This window comes from Camelus ferus, chromosome 5, assembly GCF_009834535.1.
Source record: "Camelus ferus isolate YT-003-E chromosome 5, BCGSAC_Cfer_1.0, whole genome shotgun sequence".
In the NCBI taxonomy this organism is placed as follows: Eukaryota; Metazoa; Chordata; class Mammalia; order Artiodactyla; family Camelidae; genus Camelus; species Camelus ferus.
The window spans coordinates 41,093,527-41,114,510 of NC_045700.1; the positions used below are offsets into that span (position 1 = coordinate 41,093,527).

Genomic DNA, 20,984 nt, shown 5'->3' on the forward strand with positions numbered 1-20,984 from the left:
TCCTGGGTGGGGCAAATGGCCGCCCTTAGGGCTGAGGTAGATTAAAAGCACAATCTGTTTACCTTTAGAAATCTGTGTTTTCTGAGACTGCAAGAAATACAGCTGAACAAGACATTTCTTCACCACCTTAGATGAATGATGGACATTAATAATGCAGGTAAGGATCAGGCCAAGTGATCCTGAAGAGAAAACAAAGTCCAGAAGCCCTAATTCCTTTTAGAGGAATACATTTAAATGGGAAGCTCAATAGTTCCATCATAGCAAAGAATGAGGTGAGTATTATACAGTCCTTATCCTTAAGTTCTAAAAAGTCAAAACTCAATTTCTGGACTCTCACACCTTGAAAATATTTATGCATATACACAACTATACATATACTCACACTTGTCTCTGTGTCTATTTCTTTGTAGATAACAGAGAGGTACTATACATGTGCTGATGGATGTGATGTATATCCATTTAAATATTTATTACATATATTCAATGTTACTATACTGTACCAAGGCCAATTTTCATTTGTAACTTTTGTGATATTTTATTATTTTATATATCTTTATAAAGACAGCCCTCTGATAAAGTGTGTAAGTAAAGGGGAAAAGACCTTAGAGGGGTAAACAACTCTTTTACAAATAGAACTATTTAGAGCAATGCTAAAAATTCATTAACTTGCTCATTTACTAAATACCTAGTGACTACCTTCTCTGTACAAAGTACTCTAATACAGAGTATTCTCTCTTTGTACCCCAAGTGGTCATCCACCATTGCTCCATTTCCCACATCTTTCTTCCCCCCCTGGGGCCCCAGGCCTTTCTCCTAACAGAGACCATACCCTACTGCTTGTAGCCCCTGGGCGGTCACTCCCCTCAGTCCCATTTCTACCCTAGGTTTTCTACCCCAGGTTTTCTTGCTGTCAGCTGGGTAGACCTATGTGTGCACGCACGCACGTGAGTGTGTGTGTGTGTTTAGCTCCCCTTCTCCCACACTTTGGAGAAGAAAAATAGCCTCATATTGTAATAAAACACTGTTAATTAACCAAAAGTAACTGGGCAAACGATAAAATAAAAAATGTAATCTTTATTAGTTTTGCACATTTTTAATGTTGGTTAGCATCATTTAGGGTAATAGTAGCATTTTCCAGCATGCAGTTCACAAATACAATTTATCTAAGTAGTTTTAAGAAAAAGGGTGCCTATGGTTTGCTTCTGTAAGAAACACAAAATGTCCTGATGTAATTGACTACATAAGTTCACTACTCTGTTCTTGGGGGAAAAAAATTGCAAAACTCACATATTTAGAGCAGTCTAGAGCAGCCTGACTCCAAAGAAATGAAAACATAAACAGAAGTTAGGAAAAAAGGACAAAAATGAAAAAATAAGAACTACCTTCAATCAGTTAGTGTAGGCACTACCAAAAATGTAATAAAAATTTATACCTTTATCCAATTGCAAAGCATAATTTGGATGAAAGTTGTGAACCTATTTTTGCCCTTTAAAATTATGAAATAATCTAAAATTAGCAAATGTAATAAAAAAGCAGCAATGTACAACTACCCAGTCTTGTTTTCATTTCTTATTTAGCAAATTTCTTCCATGAAAAAGTACTATGGACAGAAAGTAAGAAAGTGATCGTGGTATCAATCTTAAGATAATTTCCTCTTCATATTTATGTACATAATGCTGAAAAATAAAATAAAATGACTTTTTTTTTACAGTATTTATATTTGCTTAGAAAATTCTAAACACATTTTAACAGGTTAAGCAGTGGGTTTTTTTTTTTTTTAACATGTCTGTACAGTCGGGCTATACACCATATGTTATCCACTTAAAATTAAAAACAACCAAAAAGCTGTTAAAGTGCTGCAAACTATTGCTTACTGAGTTAAAGAAATGAGATCTGTTGAACAATTTCCTTGACTTTACCACTGACATATGGTTTCTCATATGAGATTCTGAGCAGTGGGAGAAACCTGATACAGCAGCATGGTAATAGAAACATGCATTGATAGCATCCAAACTACCTATAATGGTACAGAGTACATTATATTACCTGTGTAAAGCTTGCACTCTACATTTCTTGTGGTACATATTTGATGCAATAAATACTGTGCTTAGGTCATTATTTGTTTGCTCAAACGTGCACCACAGGGTAAAATGACTATTTACATAATAAATAGCATTTCATTAGCATATACGTTGTCAACCTTGCTGAGCTGAAGATGGCTAAACAAAGTGCAGGACTAAGCAGAAATTTATAAAGGGTTCTTTTGGTCATTTCCGTCTTTCAGTGGGGAGCAATGCTCATTCTTCAGTTTTTTAAATACAATAAACAGAAACATAACACTTACGACTCCAGACATTTGAGCAAAGTTTGCACCTGCTAAGATTTAATGGGCTACCCACCCAAAATGATGGACTTGGCCTAGGGGCTGGATTTGACAAAACAAGATCAGCAAAGCACCTCCAATCATCACCTAATTACCCTCCCAGAAACATGGACGGAATTTCAGAACTCATTGTTTTCTTTGTGACTTTTTTTCATGCATGATCTCTAGTGTAGCATGCCCTCATGCAAACCATGTCTTTATGCAGATGGGAGGGCCGTGTGTTTGCCATAACCCCCGTGGCATACCTGTTAAAGAGGTCCTTTTGCCTATTTCCCAACAGAAACCCCATTTACAAAAATAGTCACATACAATAGACAACATATGGACTAAAAAAAAAATGAATCCACTAACAGATTTTGTAAAAATGTGACAAATGTGGCAGTTGAAATGCAAAGAGTGGATACAATTACTACACTAAAGTGTTTCATGTTTGACAACCCCCAGATTCTAGGTTTGCACCCCTTTGAAGTGGTCCCTACAGTCTGAGTAGCCATTTTGTCTCTCGTCTTCAGCAGTGTCAGCTGGTAGTGAGAACAGTAACCTCCTGTCAAGGTCGTCTCCCCTTTACACAGAGTCACAGTTTTCCGACAAGGGGTCACTGTCTGATTGTAGGCACTGACCTTAAGTAGACGTGTGTAAAAACAGTCAGTTTGGCATTGACCTCCTAAGGAGTCCTGTTGACAAAAATACATCACCTTCACAGGCTGTAAACAATTTGTCACCCGGTGATTTTTATTTATTTTTTGTTTACTTGCCTTTGGCTTTTTCATCTTTGCCTTCCTGCTCATGTTTCTCCACAATTGGCTTTGTTACCCGATCATAGGAGGGTGGACAAGCTGCTGTGGACATGGTCAGATCAGTTTTTTCTGTAATAGAGTTTTCATTTATTCGGTCAATTATCATGTCTTCTTTTACAAGAAGATTAGCCCCACCTTTGATTTTATTTTTATTATACGTAAATGAAGCTTGTTTTACAGTTCGTTTTAAAAGGTGGCGCCTGTAAGCACGCTGAATAATAACAGCGGACACCTCCTCTTGTTTTCTTTTTAAAGTTGTAGTTATTGGCTGATAGGAGACCTTTGATGGGTTGGAAGCCATGAATCGATCTTCCATCTGTATTCGAAGAGCGTCCATCTCTCCACTCTCCCCTAGAACCCGCTTCGTAAAAGCAAATAAGATGTCAAGACAGTGGATTCGGTCACCACTTACCATGGGCAAATCCATGGCAATAAGCTGGAGTTTGTTCGGTTGTGGCAGATTGAGGGGAGGTTCAAGAGCAGCTGCAAACTGAGACAGTTTTTCAAATTCCATGAACTGGGTGGCATCCGGATCAAACTTCTCCCAAACCTCGTAGAACATCTCAAAGTCATCCTCACTCAGGGGCTCTGCACTTTCTTCAGTAGCAACACTGAAGTTCTCCAGGATGACAGCGATGTACATGTTCACCACAACCAGAAACGATATGATGATGTAACTGACAAAAAAGAAAATCCCAACAGAGGGGTTCCCACAGTCTCCCTTAACTGAGCTGCCAGGGTTAACTTTATTAGGGTCACAGTCGGGTGGTTTACTGTTGAGAATAGGTGCTAGCAACCCATCCCAGCCAGCAGAGGTGGTGATCTGGAACAGGCAGATCATGCTGTTGCCGAAGGTCTCAAAGTTGAACATGTCATCAATTCCAACTTCCCTCTTAACATAGGCGAAGTTGGACATGCCAAAGATGGCGTAGATGAACATGACCAGGAAGAGCAGGAGGCCGATGTTAAACAGCGCAGGAAGGGACATCATCAAAGCAAAGAGCAGCGTGCGGATCCCCTTCGCCCCTTTGATCAGACGCAGGATTCGGCCAATCCTGGCGAGACGGATCACTCGGAACAGGGTAGGGGACACAAAATATTTCTCTATCAGCTCAGCCAGAAACATGCCTATGGATAAAAAATGAGAGTATCAACCAGTGAAGAAGTTATCCATTAAAATAATACTCAAATATCTGTTAAAGCTCCAAGGTAAAGTTCAGAGTACTAAAATTGAGTTACCTAATCTTAAATGTGACAAACATATTACATATATATATATATATGTATATATATACACACACACACACATATATATTACATTTTATAAATAAACCTTAATTTTGACATTCAGCATTAAATTTGACTCAGTATTTGCTATGGACTAAATTGTGTCTTCCCCCTAAATTCATACGTTAAAGCCCTGACTCCTTAAGGTGGTGGTATTTGGAGATAGGGCTTTGGGAGATAATTAAGTTTAGATGAGGTCATGAGGCTGGAGCTCTCAATAGGATTAGTGCTCTTAAGAGAGAAGACACTAGAGAGCTTGCTCTCTCTTTCTCCCTGGCCTGGAGGACATAGTGAGAAGACAGCCATCTACCAGCCAGGAAGATGGCTCTCGTCGGAAACCCACCACACTGGCACCTTGACTTGGACTTCTGGCCTCCAGAACTGTGAGAAGATACGTTTCTCTTGTTTAAGTCACCCAGTTTGTGGTAATTTATTATGGCAATCTGAGGTGACTAAGACAATGTTCAATTCAATAAGGATTTTATAGTACCTTTTTAATTTGAGGGAACAGCTCTAGACTATTTTTAGCTTACACAAAATCCCAAGACTGAATCTAACAAAATAAGTAAAAAAAAATTCTCAAGTCTGTCTGAAGAGTAGTAGCCAACAGTATAAATACGTTTATATGAATATAATTAATATAATTTTTTTCTGAACCTGCTAAATCATATACCCTCTATTCAGTCCTTATGCATCTAAAAGTATCTGTAGCTTTTAATGCTATTGTCATCTCTCCATGAACTTGATGCTTCCCTAAGCTTCGACTATAATATTCTTACATATTTTTATATGTGCTCTGGTGCATTTCTAAAAGGTTTTAAGCTGATGCTCCTTCTGGTTTCCTGTGTCTGGCATTGGTCTCTCAGTTTTCTTCTTTAAAGCTTCTTTCTCCAGTTGCCTTTTAAATAATGAAATAATAATTGAGATGAAGAGGAGCTCAAGAAACCAAGTATCTCTGAGTTACACTAACTCATTCTGTAAAAAGTGTGTGTACATGTGTGTGGTGGGGAGGAGACAGTGAGAGAAACAGAGGTGAATGCAGCTAAGTATCCTATTCACAACTGATTACACCACAGATTAGTGTGGGAATTAATGACAACACATGAGTTGGATATAAGCTTAACTTTTTGGAGGGGCAAATGGCATAAAGAGCTGCCCAACAGAGATGCCCCATATTAGATGGTAAAATACTGACCCACTCATATCACCTGGTTTAGGAAGAATGAATATCTTAGGCTCACAGGCAGACTTCTTTACTGGAGCTAGAGTTGTATCTTTAATGAGATGAGCTATATTGCTCATGTGACCTGTTTAACATTTCAGGCTTTGAAGGGAATGAATGATAAAATGATGTTCCACGCTACATCACTTCTTCTCTGCATCATTACTACAAACCCATTTCAAGATAATTTAGAAAATCTCTGATCTGCTGCATTAAAGAACCTACCACCTGCATTTGCTGACATTTTGTTCTGAGCCTTATTCTCTTTTCACTCTATCCTCTTCCTTATTTGCCACGAGCTTCCACTCCTTTCTGCATACTAATGACTCTATGTCTGATGCACTGCCTCTCTTGAGTACCAGATTAAATTCCTAGTCCTCTTTTCAAGAGAGCTGTCTGGATATTTTAGAGACTATTCCATCTCAACATGTCAAAAGCATTTTTATCTTAGTTCATAGCACATTTCTAGTTCAAATGAATGAGACTCTACTATATTGACAAATAATATATCTAGTCTAAAATGGGTAGAATAAGATACAATACTCTAGGTATAGCAGGAGCCTCATTTTGTAAGAAAGACAGACACACTTGAGTGAAATACAACAAAAATTTTTACAGTGGTTTTCTCTGAGTGGTGGGATGACCTCTAATTTAAACTTAATTGTTCCAACTTTTACTTTTATTGAGCGGAACTTAAGAGATGTGCAATACTTCTTACCTACAATGGAGAGAATGACAACCACAAAATCAAAAATATTCCAGCCTATGGTAAAATAATAATGTCGGAGGGAGATGAGCTTCAACACACACTCTCCAGTGAACAGCACAATGAACACCAGGTTGATGCGTGACAAAATGCTAGTCACATATTCACTCTGGTCATCAGTTTCCACCATCATTGTGACCATGTTGAGACAGATGAGAATCATGATGCTTATGTCAAAGACTTGTCTGGTTACAAAGTCAAAGACCATTCCTTGAAATTTGTTCTGTAGAGAAACAGAAATGCTTTTAGCAACACAGAAGTTTTCTTGTACATATTATCTTCTGCATAAGTACTTTTTGCACTGACTGTCTAGTATTGTACATAGGAACCACTGGCCCTGAGTTTTGTAAAAGATGACTTATAGCCCATTAATTTTTTAAATTTAGTTATCTAAATTGTATTTACCAGTATGTAGTCCACAGAATAACAATCCCTTGTGAAAAGCGGATTTCTGATAAGAAACATTGCGTACTATATATTTCTCTGAGAGGCACAAAATGCATATTAATGTATTAAAATTACAAGAAGTTAAGAAACCTGCTCAATTTTGTTTTATCAGAATTTCCAATGATCAGTTGGACCATAAAGCAGTTTCAAAATAAAGTATCTATTAACATTCCATTTGCTTTCTTGTCAAAGAATTGTTATGGGGAACTTGGGATTTCCATGACACACCTAGAACATTATGCATTTAAAGTCCATGTGTGTCAGTACTGATGTTCTTCCATCAAACGGTCTTTGCTGACATTGTCACATACAGAATGCTGAGTCTACACAGGGATAATCAGACCAGAATGACATTCCTTACACTTGGATGTCAAAAACGCATGTCCCTTGTCACTAATCTGTGGTTTTGCCCACCCCGGTTCTGCCACTGTCATTTACTGCAGGCCACTGCCTGGCCCATTTCCCTTGGCCCCTCAGGAACTTTGAGGATATCTTCTATCTTACATTTTTCCCATACACATTCCTACTTCCAATGTTAAGGATTAACAGAGCCTTAACATTCTCAAGAAGGCAACTTTTGGCTAGCACGATATGAGTATGAATGAACAGAGTGTTCATTAATATTTTATTCCTCAGTACGCCCCAGAAATTATTTTAACCTCACAGATCATCATCATAAACATCAACACAGCATGGGATAACGCTTCTCCATTTCACAGTGGTAGTTTGGTTGGTTCCTCATAGAAACATGACGTTTGTTATTTATCATCATGAATTGTATTTATTGACTCTGACTTCTGTAGACATTTGTAATTTCTAACTTTGTAGTCATATATATGAATAGCAGAGACTGGAACACCTTCCTTCTCTGAAATACCCAATACCTCCAATGACAAATAAAATAGAACTAAGGTGTTATTTCACTCAATACTTCATCAACTTGTTAACCTAGCAGAAAAGTACATTTTTTTTAACCCCATCCAAGATTCACCCCTCTCCCTAACATCACTCAGCAACCACCCTTGAGTTACATGATCAAATTTCTTGTGCATATCACACTGTCTATGTGAACTTCGCCATGCCGTTTGGATTCCAGTTGTGACATTCTAAATGCCTTGAAGATAACGGTGCATTTTCTGTTTCTTTGTTTTCTTTTTGGCCTCTCCCTTTTTAAAAAATTTTACCATTACCATAAGAGGTATAAATTAATGATGCTCTAAAAGCAGAAGAAATCTTTGCTGCTGAAAATGTTAGCTGCTATCTCTTCTGTGAGAAAATCCATGCAAGTTTTTGTTTTTGTGTATTTTTTCCCCCCACATCATTTGGTATTTCTTACTCCTGGTCGAGGTATAGGCTTCTGTGGCTTTTTTGATCCTAATTTTTTCATTGCATTATAGTATTTCTTCTGTTCTTCTGTCATAAAGATGTCTTGACCTCCGAAGTATAGAAAAGAAAAATCAAAATTGATTAAAACTGTGTCCCTTTGCACATAGTTTTTCAATGTTAAACTTAAAATAGGAAAGGGACAGTTAAAAAAGGCAATGCAAAATTCAACCAATTAGTATAATTATGCCTGGAATTTTAAATTTGAAACATTAAAACCAGTTTTTAGGTACTATAATCTGATTCATTTCTCACAACCATCCAAAACTGACTTTCTTATTTTCATTATTATTTAACAGAGGAAAAAAATCCCAGAAACTAGGGGTTAAGTATTTTAACCAAGTCCATACACTCAGTGAGTGGTAAAATTTGGTTCACTGAGATACTAAATACTTGGTTCCTTACACTATACATACTGCCTTTCTGAAGTTAAAGACAACGATTTTCTTATTCATATATAGTAAAAAATCAGAGTAAGTATTGCATGACGGTTTTGAGTTACTCATTGAAAGCCACTTTCACTCTGCCAAGAATTAGAGCAAAAGAATAGAAAGGAAGCTGGACAAGTTGGTAGATAAGTTAAGGGAAAAGTCAGATGTCATATGTACAGAAGGTATGTGATAGGCCAGTAGGTACAGAGGATTGGAACTCAGGTTCATAAGTGAAATGAAAGAGTTTGATAGTGACAACAGAACAATGTTGATAATAATAAAAGGGGATGGGGCAGAGATGTTCTCTAGAGAAAGCATCCCCTACAATGCAAACACTCATTGTGTAAGAAGAAAACATACTGAGCAAATGAGATGAAGGATCAGTACACAGAGGAAAAAAAGAAATGGCCAAAAAAGCCCTTGAAAATGTATTCAAACCTACTAGTAATAAAAGACATAAAAATTCAAATTAAATACAATTTTCATTTATCAAATATCAAGTATTAAAAAACAGAATATTTAATGCTAGTGAAGCAGCAGTGACATGAGCACATCCACATGTCATTATTGGGAGTATGAGTAGGCATGTTATTTTGGGAAAACAAAATACCTTCCTCTAGGAATTTATCTTAAGGAAATAATTAAAGGCTTAATTTTTTTTTTTGGCACAAAGACTTTTGACCAGGCACTGATAATGAATATATGAAGACTTAACAAAATAGGAAAATATTTAAGTAAAAAAGAATTCATAATTATAGGTAAAATAATTCAATAATAAGGGTATGTGTAGAAAAAGTCTGAACAGAAAAACATAAAATGCAAATAGTGGTTACTTCCAAGCAATGATATTTCTTTACTGTCTGTGGTTTTGATCATGTGCATATATGATCAGGACGATAAAATGGGTTTAATAATGATAATAATTAATAAAATAAAGAGCTGTTCAATTCAACACTGGAACTGATCATTTATAATTACATATCATGGAGAAGTGTGAATAAACAAAAGAAACCAATAAGGGACAAAAATTATAAAAAGAAACACTAGAAGAAGCTCAGACATCCTGCCTGATTTATTGCAAAGATTCTAAGAGTTTTCACTAGAAAATATATTTTAAGGAGGGAAGTTGTAAGGAATAAAATAACAAGTTGACTTTGGGAAAGAGGCATATGCCTGAGTTCTTTTTTAATTATTCTCTTTCAAAAGAGAAAATGTGGTTCCGTGATTTTTTTGAAGAGGAAGAGGTTTGGAACCCATGCACAGGAATATGGGACACAGTCATTCCTGGCTTTCTATCTCCTGAAAGAGATGGGTAGTGAATGGCAGAGGGGAAGGATAAAAAAATAGATTCTAAAATATTCACTTGGTAGAGAAAATGTTTCAAATCATTTATTATTTTAGTGGGAGAGAAAATATTAGAAATACTTATCTTCTTTTTTTGCTGGTTGAAATTATCTATGATGACACCAATAAACAGGTTCAGGGTGAAGAAGGACCCAAAGATGATGAAAATAACAAAGTAAAGATACATGTATAGACTTTCCTCATACTTCGGCTGGAGTTCCACCTACCAAAGGAAGATATTTTGTAAAATATTACAGTACATTTTGATGCTGGAAGTCATTGGTGCTTTTCCACAAGAATAAAAAAGAAAAATTTCTGGTAATACTTAAGCAGTACTTTTCCTTTTTTCCTCTCTAAATCAGCTACCTGTAAAAAAAAAGTCTCTGAAATTAGTCTTTAGGATGATTTTTCATGTGAAAAATGGGGTATTTTAATGTGAAAAGTACAATTACTATGACTGAATGTATTTTTTCTAACTATAAATACAACTAATATCTTGCCATTTAGACAGCAGTGTGCTAAATTTTGCAATTTTTAAGGTACTACATTTTAATAGTTTAAAAATTACTAGTGAAAAAATTTTACATCAACAAATGTGTATAGATTATGTTTGGAAACAATCATTTGTACTTGCATGAATTTATTTAGCAAACAATAATTGAGTTACTTATTTAGGTGTTTGGCATCCTGCCTTCAACATTATAACACTGAATTTTTCAAATTGAGTAGATACAACTATACACTGCATCTTCTAAATCCTCAACTGATAATTTAATCTCTAGGTGGTACTTATGGTAAGTAAGTACACTTATTTACCACTGATTAAAGAGGTAAAGGAGTCACTATAGATAGTGAGTGCCTTAATAGATTCATGTCCTTCTAAAGACAGCAGAATTTAAAATCAACCAAACACACAACAAAATAGTAAGTAACAGAAATAACTCAACTCTGGGGGATATTAGAAAGGAACCCAACATAAAACTAAAGCCATTTATGGGAAATGCACATCAAGAAAGAGAAAAGTGAGCTCTATCAGGTCAATTTGAAGATGACAGGACAAAGGTCATTCCTTATAACGAGAGACTAAACAGATGCGATTTCAGAATGAAAAGATAAAGAGAAAATACTAAATTTTACAAAGTTTTGAAGAGCAGAGTTGGAAGGAGCATGGATTTCAATTCTCATCTTTTGAAGCCTGAAAGAGGCTGTTGTAGGAGAGATCAAAAAAGTGGGTCTTAGGTGGTATAAACTTAAAGGAAACTGTTGATCATGGAAGTGATAATAGTATCGGTAAAGACTCCAGTAAATTTATGGATTGTTTTTATCATACAAAAGAACGAATTTTAAAGTACAAAAGTATAAGGCTGTTAGAAAAATATAAGGCTGTCTAGACAAATTCTCTAACTTGTCAAATATGGAGGGTAAATATACATTCAACTACTGATGACAATCATGTATCTCTTCACATTTGCTCCAGCTTGCCAAAATAATTATTGATTATATAATTGGTGAATAAAAAGGAAACAAAATAGAAAAATATTTAATAGAAGGATATTTGTTAGTTATTAAATATAAGCATGTGTTACTTTACTTAGACTTTCACCATAATTTATGTTTTGATATATCTTAGTAAGATCTTTCTGATAAATATTGCTCTATTTGAATATTAATCTGAGTCATATTTTTACTTTAAAATGAATCATTGTAGAATCATTCCATTCAGTTGCTATGCTCAAATTAATTTTAACACCTAATCAACATTATGAAAAGACTTCGGATATAAAGAATACTTACATTTCGTGAATCAACAGCTGCGTACATTATATCCATCCATCCCTTAAAGGTGGCCTATTAAAAAGGATATGCATGTTTTACTTGGAGTAAAAATAATTCAGACTTGATGTTTAATAAATATCCATATTTCTTAAAAAGGAACATTTTGGAAAGATATCTTAAAACAAAGTTTACATGGATTTTGGACCAACACTATCTCAATAAATCTTTTCATTTCTAGATCATATAATGAGCAAAATCATCCTCTGGTATATCCTCCTGCTTGATAACCAATTCACAAGTACTTCTCAATTCTTCAGAATTAAAGGAATCATGCAATGTAAAGTGCTATCAAAATTTGGTGGAATAGTTTTAGAAAGATTTACAAATGCCAACACACTCGGCAATGTTTGCAGCAGCAAAACAATTACAACTTAGACCTCATGATCATCCACTGAAATCTACCTGCAAGGTGATCAAAGTGACTGAAAGTGTAAGATTCCTCTTCATTGTAATACTGTAAGGATCATACAGGTATACAAAAAGTCAGAGTTGTAACTAACATTTTAAGAATTCTGAAGCGTAATACCTAGAAATAATCCTATGTTCCACTTTCTCCTCTGTAGTTTTTGATGAAAGTGAGTTCATTTGGGTAATAAAAGTGGAAAATAGTACAGTAAACATTTGGTATTCTCAAGTCTAATAACTTATAGTAACTTGTTATTTGTTCTAGGACACGAGTTTTGAGCCCTGTGGGCCTGTGAGGATTCGTTGCTTAGTGAGCAAGTCTAGCAAAGCTTTCAGCATCTGTATCTCAACACATCTTTGTTGCTATTACACTAGCTCTTGTGAAGAGGAAGAAAGCCAAGTTAAGGGTGCTTGTCATGGCAGTGAAGAGAAAGTAATGATTCTTAGCTAGGAAACAGAACCTATTTGTATATCAAAAAGGGAAATGTTAAATGTGTCAGTGGCTGAGGTCAATGATAGAACAAGTTCATTACATACTAGGTACAGGAACAGAACAAAGTGATTCAAGGAACCATTTCAATGAATTGCTAATCAACAGAGACATGATTCTGTATAAAACCAAGTATAAATCGGTACTTTAGAGTTTCTTTAGTAGCAAGATTTATTTAATGGCTTCGCACAGGATCTTTACCCTATCTTTTCAGAATTGTTTAGCCTTTTAAGGGGTTGCTTGAAATTTTAAATTTTTCTTTCTCAGTTTTATGGAGGAAGTGATATACATTAGTGATATTTACAAGTGTGACTATTAGTTAAGGGTGAGGATAAGCGCCCAAGGAAATAACATCATGTATCGACTATATTTATAATCATACTCGCCAGATTTTTTTAAATCTCTATTTTAACTGCATGAGCATTCGGCATAAGTCAGAAACATCTATGAGAGAAATAAGAATTTCTAACAAGAAGGTGGAAAAAACTTTAAAGGAATCACAGTACCGACATCTCCGATAGAGATGCAAGAGGGTTTTGACCAGTGCAAGTTTCTGTGCTGGCTTAGTCTCCTGGTTGAACAATGGAAAACGTAACCCCAGTGAAACGAAATCGATTTCTGCCCTAAAGACTCTATAGAACCACAGAAAAGAACTTATACAGCTTTTTCTTTTTTAAGCTGTGTTTTCAGTGGCCAAAATAGAACAGTATTTTTATAATGTTTTCCAAACAATCTGAACTCTTTTTATCCACTGCTTTGCTGTGATGCAGCTGCAGCCAGAAGCAGCATCAAATGGAAATGTTTAAGAGGCCACCATCTTTGGCGTTTTTATAAACTGTAAACTATTTTCTTTTGCATAAATCAGTCTTGGAGACCCAGTAGTGAAAACATTAATATTTAGGGGAAAAAAAGACCTTAAGTAATTATACTGCAAAGTCATTGGGGGTGAGACAAGTGCTTGGATTTCATTTCTGTGTCTCAGTGTCACCTGGTATTATTTCCATCTCACTATGAGGACTTAACCTAAAACCTAAATAGCCTTCCCCAATCTTCAATCCAAATGACACAACTCACTAGCAGTTAATACTGCCAGTTAGTTGCAATCCAATCAGGTGTGTTTGTGTGTGTGTGTGTGTGTGTGTGTTTGGTGGGGGGTGATCCATCAGTGAAACAAGCTTTCCAATTGCAACAGGAAAAAATATTAGCAAATGTATTGATTTATTAATCTAGTTCATGTGGGAAGAGAGAGAAATATGAGAAGAAAGAGAAGAACTTTGGAAAGAACTAAAATACCTGGCCACTATTAACTGTCTGCACTGCTTACATATACTGACATTTCTACCCACTGGGCTCATCAACTTGCACAAATGAATCAAAATTAGAAAAAAGGAAATATATTATAAACTTTCTTCTTAGTAACTAAATAATAGCTGTATGTCATACTTTTTGGGGGGGGTATTGATAACATTTATTTTGCACTCATTACTTTGCTATTACTCCAAACAATAAACACATTTCAGAGAAAAGAGTGTTCACTTACAACTTGAAGCAAAGAGAGATACCCAAATCCTACATTATCAAAGTTTACTTTCACATTTTTCCATCGGGCAGTCTCATTTCTTTCTATCAGTATTAGGCAATCAGAATGATTATTCACTTCTTCGATGTCAAACATGTCACCAGTTGTGGTGTTAACACAGTGGTAGAATTTGCCAGCAAACAAATTTACGCCCATGATGCTGAAAATTAGCCAGAATATAAGACAAACCAGAAGCACATTCATGATGGATGGAATTGCTCCTAAAAGGGCATTCACAACCACCTAATACACAAATGGAAAAAAAGAAAAGTCAGAATTCTTATTGATTAAAATTTAAAAAAAAAATTCCCCTAGTAATCTTTAGCCTTTCTAATTTTTTTTTTTACTATCAAGACTATTCTAGGATATTTAAAAGCAAAGTAAAAAAGTCTTAAGATGAAATACATTCTTTCTTAAGCAATACATTTACAGAAACAAATATAGACAATATAACAAAAAAAAGTTTTAAAACTGAGAAGAGGAAGTATGAAAAGTTTAAAGGAAAAGCAAAATCAGAGGAATCTGCTGCCAGATGAAGACAGAAAATTTGTTTATTAGAAAAGGAGAAGTAAGAAATCCTAACAGAGAAGATTAACTCATTAAAAAGGGCAATTTATTAAAGAATGAAACTAAAATAATGGCATAGGGGTTTATTTGACCAGTATATTTTAATAAACTAAAAATTTAGATGTATAAAGATAAAAATATAATTAAATACCTAATATAATTTTGTCCTTAATTATTCATGCATTGCTATGACTAATAATTTTTGCATAAGAAGCAAGACAATTTAGCATTATGTATTTCATTAGATCATCACATCGTTTATTTCAAGCTCCAGTCATATCAGTTGTTTCATTTACTGAGTTTAATTTGATAAACTTATTTTAAATGAAACATAATTGAAATCAGTTTCTTAGGAAAAGAAGAAAAGAAGAGATGTCATATTTGGGATGACAGTTCCCAAATCTGATGTGATTACATCAAGTTATGGATCAAATAATTATCTACTCTTCTTCTTCTTTTTTTTTTTTTTTTTAATGGAAGCATTTTCCCCCCTCTTATCTTTATTTCTGGATCACAAATTAAAAATCTGAATTTTTCTATTTAGCAACCCTGTGGGGATGCCTGTCCTTGCCTCCATCTCTACAGTTCCCATTGGAGCTGCATATGAGTAGCTAAGAGAGAGATAAAGACAGGCCCTAAAATGCTGCTAAGTAGCAGAGGATGCCTAAGACTTGAACATTCATCACTAAGTTGAATTCTACCTATGAACTTCTATCATTCTTGTCAATGTGATCTCAAATAAACAACAGACATCGAAGTATCTCCTCTCTGCCATTTGATACTGATGTATTTTTTTGGCACATAGTCGATTTACAATGTTGTGTTTATTTCTGGTATACACCATAGTGATTAAGTATTGATTAGTAATTTTTTTTAATGGAGTTACTGGGGATTGAACCTAGACCTCATGCATGCTAAGCATGTGCTCTACCACTGAGATATACCCACCTGCCCTGCCATAACAATGAATTTTCAGAACAAATTTTTTGACTGTTTGTCTGAATAAAAGAATAGATGAAGCCAATGAAGCCATTCCTTATGCTTCTGAGCCCTTTTAAAATCTGTAAAGAACTCTAGGCCTCCTGGGGTTACAGTACAGTGTCATAAGTGGGCCAAGGGAAATAATTAATCCATTAATGACAGAGGGGAATGATAATGAAAAAACCAAGCCAGCTGAATATTCTAGGCAGATCCTTGCAATATGGGTGATGCAGCCTACCAAGCGGACACATGGTTCCTCACTTTATCTCATTTGGCTGTCTGCATTCACACAACGGAATGAATAAATCTTTGTTTTTTACTTCACTTCAAATGTGTGGATATACTTAGATTTCCTTTGGATGCAAGATTTAAAAAAGTTATTATTTATTTCCCCCCTTTTCCAAATATTTTGCCTGCTATCCAGATTAAAAAGCTGTTTCTACTGTGTATACACAAAGTATACGTTAAAATGCATGTTTTTACCTGTAACAGCCAAGTTAGGGCAAGAGCAGAACACTGGTAACCTATGCCTATTTCTTGAATCCTGGTCACATCAATCTGTAGGTTTCACACTTGTTTCTTCAGAACCATTCTCACCTCTGTCACTTCTCCACTTTCACAGGTCATCATTCTAGTTCTGACACCTATTAGTACATACTTGTACTGTTTTCAGAGTCTAACTTTCTCCTTCCTTTAATTCATGTAAGATGAATTAATCTTCTTCAAGTCTCATTTAAAATTATTTAATGCCTTCCCACTGATTATCAAATATTTTTCTTACCTTGATGTTCAAATCACTCCTCAATCTACATTTCTAGTTTTAACTTCCTGAGCCACCAAGCCTTCATACCCATCCAACTAATATAATTACCCCTGCTAATAACAGTACCAGAGAACTGAGATGCCTTTTCCTTTGTAATTACTCATCCAATATCTCCCCTTCTGACGTACTCATTCTTCTCACAAGCTGTAGACCAAGCAACACTTCTGTCACAGAGTCCGTCCCACCCCTCAGGTTAGCCTCCAAGTTAGAGATGTTTCCTCTTTTGAATTCAAGAATCAGAATTCCAGCACCGGACAGGACTATGGAGATAATTTACTATTGTGTTTTCATCTGAGGCTCAGGCGGGTTAAGTTCAGAACACAGACTAGCGGTGGCCTCTAGTTCCTTCTCCTCTACCTCAATAATTCTCCTCAGAGTTGCTCCCATTTATCTGGTACCCTCATTGCTCTACATTAGAGTTAACTGCATTCCCGTAATCTTGACAAATGGTAGGATCTTTCTTTTTTTAATTTAAGATGAAAAAATGTATTTGTGAATTTTCCAAGGCCTTGAATGCCTTGAATATAGGAATGCAGCAGAGTGCTTTGAATGCAGGACAACAAAAATGGTGATGGAAGGAATGAATGAAGTCAAGATCAGCTTCGCATTTACTGATCAAAATGTAATTCTGAATGACATTTCTGGAAATGGGATGAGAATAAAGAACTGGACACAACAAAAAAATTAGGGTTAGCTCATAAATCTGTGGTGTTTCCTTTGAAACTGGGGATTAGGCTGCACTAAAGTTAACTCTGTAATTCATGACATAAGCAAGCGCTCTGCCGCAGTGCCTTTCAAGATGCAGCTTACAAGGTCAGCATATATTTGGCCCAGGAAAAAAAGTTTATTTTTACGAAGAGAAAAGAATTTACTATCTACAAAGGTCCATTCACATTTAAAATTTCAATAAATTAGGCAATGAAGGATCAGAGGAAGGACTGTCTTTTCCCAAGAGCCTCAAGCCACTCCTTGGTTCAGCACAGAGGGAGGTGCATTAACTGTGTTCAGGCCCTAGGGAACTGCAGTAATTGCTTCCCCTGTGGTAAAGGCACTAGGCAGAACTGGACTAAACAAATTGGGAAGAACAGATTGAGGTTTCAGGCTGCATGAAAGGAGATATCTACAAAAGAAATTATCTTAATGAATTAATACTAGAGGTTGCTTCTCACAAATGTTTTGCAAAATGTCATCAAATAGAATTTCTGTATTTTAGCACAACCTGTTCTTAGAGAAACTCTTCCTGACTCCGGTCCATTTAATATGAAATGAGGGGTTGACAATTAAATATGCAAATTAACGTTGGGAATTTTGTAACACATAGAAATGTTCTCTTGTCTGAATGAATTGTCTTTGAACTTCAAATCAATACTACTCATAGATTCTAATGCTTCTCTAATTGAAACACTGAAAAACTATGTGAATAAAACTCAAAAGTAGGCAAAGGATAAATCACACATTTTAAAGCATGAAGAAGGGTAATAAAATCTTTCTCAACCTAGTATCTCCATTTGTGTTGTGGGGATTTATTTAGGGTAATTATGTTTGAAAGATATGATACATCAATTATCGGAACACAAATTGCAACTTTTTCCTCCCCCTTAAAAATAAAAACTGCCCTCCTTGCACATTATTCCTAAGTTTCAAGAATAAACAAGATGTAGAATCATTTTTGTTTTCACTGTGATAACTTCTAAGATACCAAGAAGTTGGTTGTGAGTGATGTATTCTATGAGGTGAGTTTATGCATTAAATTCTATCTTAATACACACAATAAGATGTTTTGTTTTATTTCTAGGTGGGTTTCTAGTCTGTATAGTTCAAATAAGTGGACCCTTTCATATTTACTTTTTTCCATTTAAGACACAAATCACACATGCTTACTCAACTCTATCTTAATATATCTTTGTTACATTTTGAAAATAACCCCTATAAACTTAAAAATGAGAATAATCATACAGTCAATACCAGTCTTATGAAGCCTGGAATATTGCACCCTAGCATCTGCTCACACATATCAACAAGGCAAAGGAAGCTACTGCTGGTTTCTCAAGGTCAATTTTAAGGACCCAGACCAGCGTAGAAAATAGCAAGGTGGTTTCTGTTTGTTTGTTTGTTTGTTTTTAATGCCTCAAAGAGCATCATTAACTTGACAAGTTAAAAATTTCACGCAACCGTTCTAAACCAGGGTCCCCCACCCTCACCAATGAGATGATATCCCCATACATGGATAACTCAGTATACAAACAACTAAATCATATTCAGTGAAACTTAATCAAGGTATCAGCAGTCGGGGTTCAAATCCACAGAAGGTAAATTCACAAAAGATATTTTGCTCAAAAGAAAATTTAAGACAATTGAAAACAGGGGATTTGAATGTAAATACTGTATTTCCCCTACCGTGGTGCAGTCGGACCCTTCCCAATCCCACCCTCATCCCACTACACAGTCACAGTGAAAGGATGAAAGGAAGCAAAAGGGGTAATACAGTACCCATAATAAAGGGCTGAGGGGCGGAACCAGCGCTCCACCCCATCCAAGTTGGAGCAAGATTATCCTATATAAAATAGAAATATATAGTTTGTTATTAGTTAGAAATCTGATATGACAGAACATTTGGTGTTACTTTTTGTATATGATGCTCTCTGTCTGTTTCCCTATCAATCAAGACTTGAGTTCTTTTGAAAACGAAGGTATTTAAGATTTCTCAGATTAGGAAATTAAAAATACAAATTTCATTTTACTCAAGTTATTCATGACATCAGTTCACTCAGTTCAATTTTACAGGTTGAAAAAATTTGGACTGGAAATTTGAAATACAATAAATGTTTAAAAGCTGTCAGCCATAAATGTGCATAAAACATGCAAAACATAAAGTGCAAAGTGATGATAATTTATTTACTTTCTAACTTCTTATCAAGCACTGTACAACATGCTTTCTCTGGTAATGTTGCATAAAAGCACATGCTTTGAAAAAGTGACAAAACAATACAAATAAAATGAGCCTGATTTATGCTTTAACATAGCTATTGTGATTTTATGCTGCTAGGGAAAAGAATAAAATGAGAGTTTCTGAATATATTCAAAGCTCACTTCCTGATTATAATCATCATGATTATTTCCATCCTCCCCATTACCCATGATTATGTTTTGTACAAAGTCAACAATTCCCAATACCAGAAACCAATAAAAATAGAATCAATAATCAGATTATTTTGTCTCTACAATGCCAAATATCTTGTTGAGATAATCAGCCACTTCAGTGTTGTGTAGATGCTGTCATTATGAGGCAAGGACCATATTCATAAATCTGAGATTTGAATGGGTTCATCTCTTGTCAGCATCTATAAGGAGTTTATGTTTTTAAAACTCCAAATTTCAGCAGGGGAGGGTATAGTTCAGTGGTAGAGTGCGTGGTTAGCATGCATGAGGCCATGGGTTCAATCCCCAGTACCTCAGCTAAATAAAAAATAATAAATAAATAAATAAACCTAATTACCCCCAAAACTCCAAGTTCCAAAAATTAGCCCCTTATTATAAAATAAAAAGAATTATTGATCGAAATTATATATAAGGTTATTTCTGTAAAAATTAAAGGTAGGCCCACAGGGCTAACACCACTATAGAAATGAGGTGTTAAATACGAATATATCTGGCTACTTGACTCACAGATTTAATAAACTTCCGAAGGGTCAAATTTGAAATAATTATAACAGGTTCAAATGCTTAGCATTGTTCAGATTTCAGAAAAGTTTTCAAATTTATTACTTTGATTCAGAAGACATGTTTTCAAGTAGAATGTAGAAAAAATAATGTTTTTCTTCAAAACTGAAACTACCAGTCTAAAACAAAAGTGACATTTTAATTGGAAAATAAAAGTAATTTTCACATATCCTGGATACAATGGCCAATAACATTTTAGTAAAAATGTGAGCATCTCTGTGAGAAATAAGACTGTGCTATATAGTGTTAAATTGCTTCTAGTGAGGAAACATTTTTTATATATGTTAGGGAAATTGAAGAAGTCGTCAACTGAAGACTTCATTAAAAAGTCTTATGTTCTTAAAAAGTGACATTTATAATAAACTTTATTTTAGAAGAACTCATAAGGCTATGAACAACCTAGAACATGCAAATAAAAATTTACAATACAGCTTGGTTTCTTAAAACATAGCTAAACCTTAGGCAGCAAAAGAGCAATGCTTTTCCTGCTGAAATCATAGTTTAGCAGCTTTGTATTGGTAAA

The 20,984-nt window shown here is 35.1% G+C and overlaps 1 protein-coding gene across 1 annotated transcript in view; it reads right to left on the bottom strand.

The window, feature by feature from the left end:
* Window positions 1–1,091: 1,091 nt before the first annotated feature.
* The window catches only part of LOC102511300 (sodium channel protein type 1 subunit alpha), a 135,330-nt gene continuing 115,437 nt past the window's right edge, over window positions 1,092–20,984 (bottom strand). The window contains exons 22-27 of the mRNA XM_032479612.1: window positions 14,332–14,613; window positions 11,855–11,908; window positions 10,146–10,283; window positions 8,239–8,343; window positions 6,408–6,678; window positions 1,092–4,308 (exon numbers count right to left, since the gene is read on the bottom strand). Of these exons, the coding sequence (XP_032335503.1) occupies window positions 3,131–4,308; window positions 6,408–6,678; window positions 8,239–8,343; window positions 10,146–10,283; window positions 11,855–11,908; window positions 14,332–14,613 (2,028 nt within the window). The 3' untranslated portion in view covers window positions 1,092–3,130. The remainder of the gene's footprint in view (window positions 4,309–6,407; window positions 6,679–8,238; window positions 8,344–10,145; window positions 10,284–11,854; window positions 11,909–14,331; window positions 14,614–20,984) is intronic.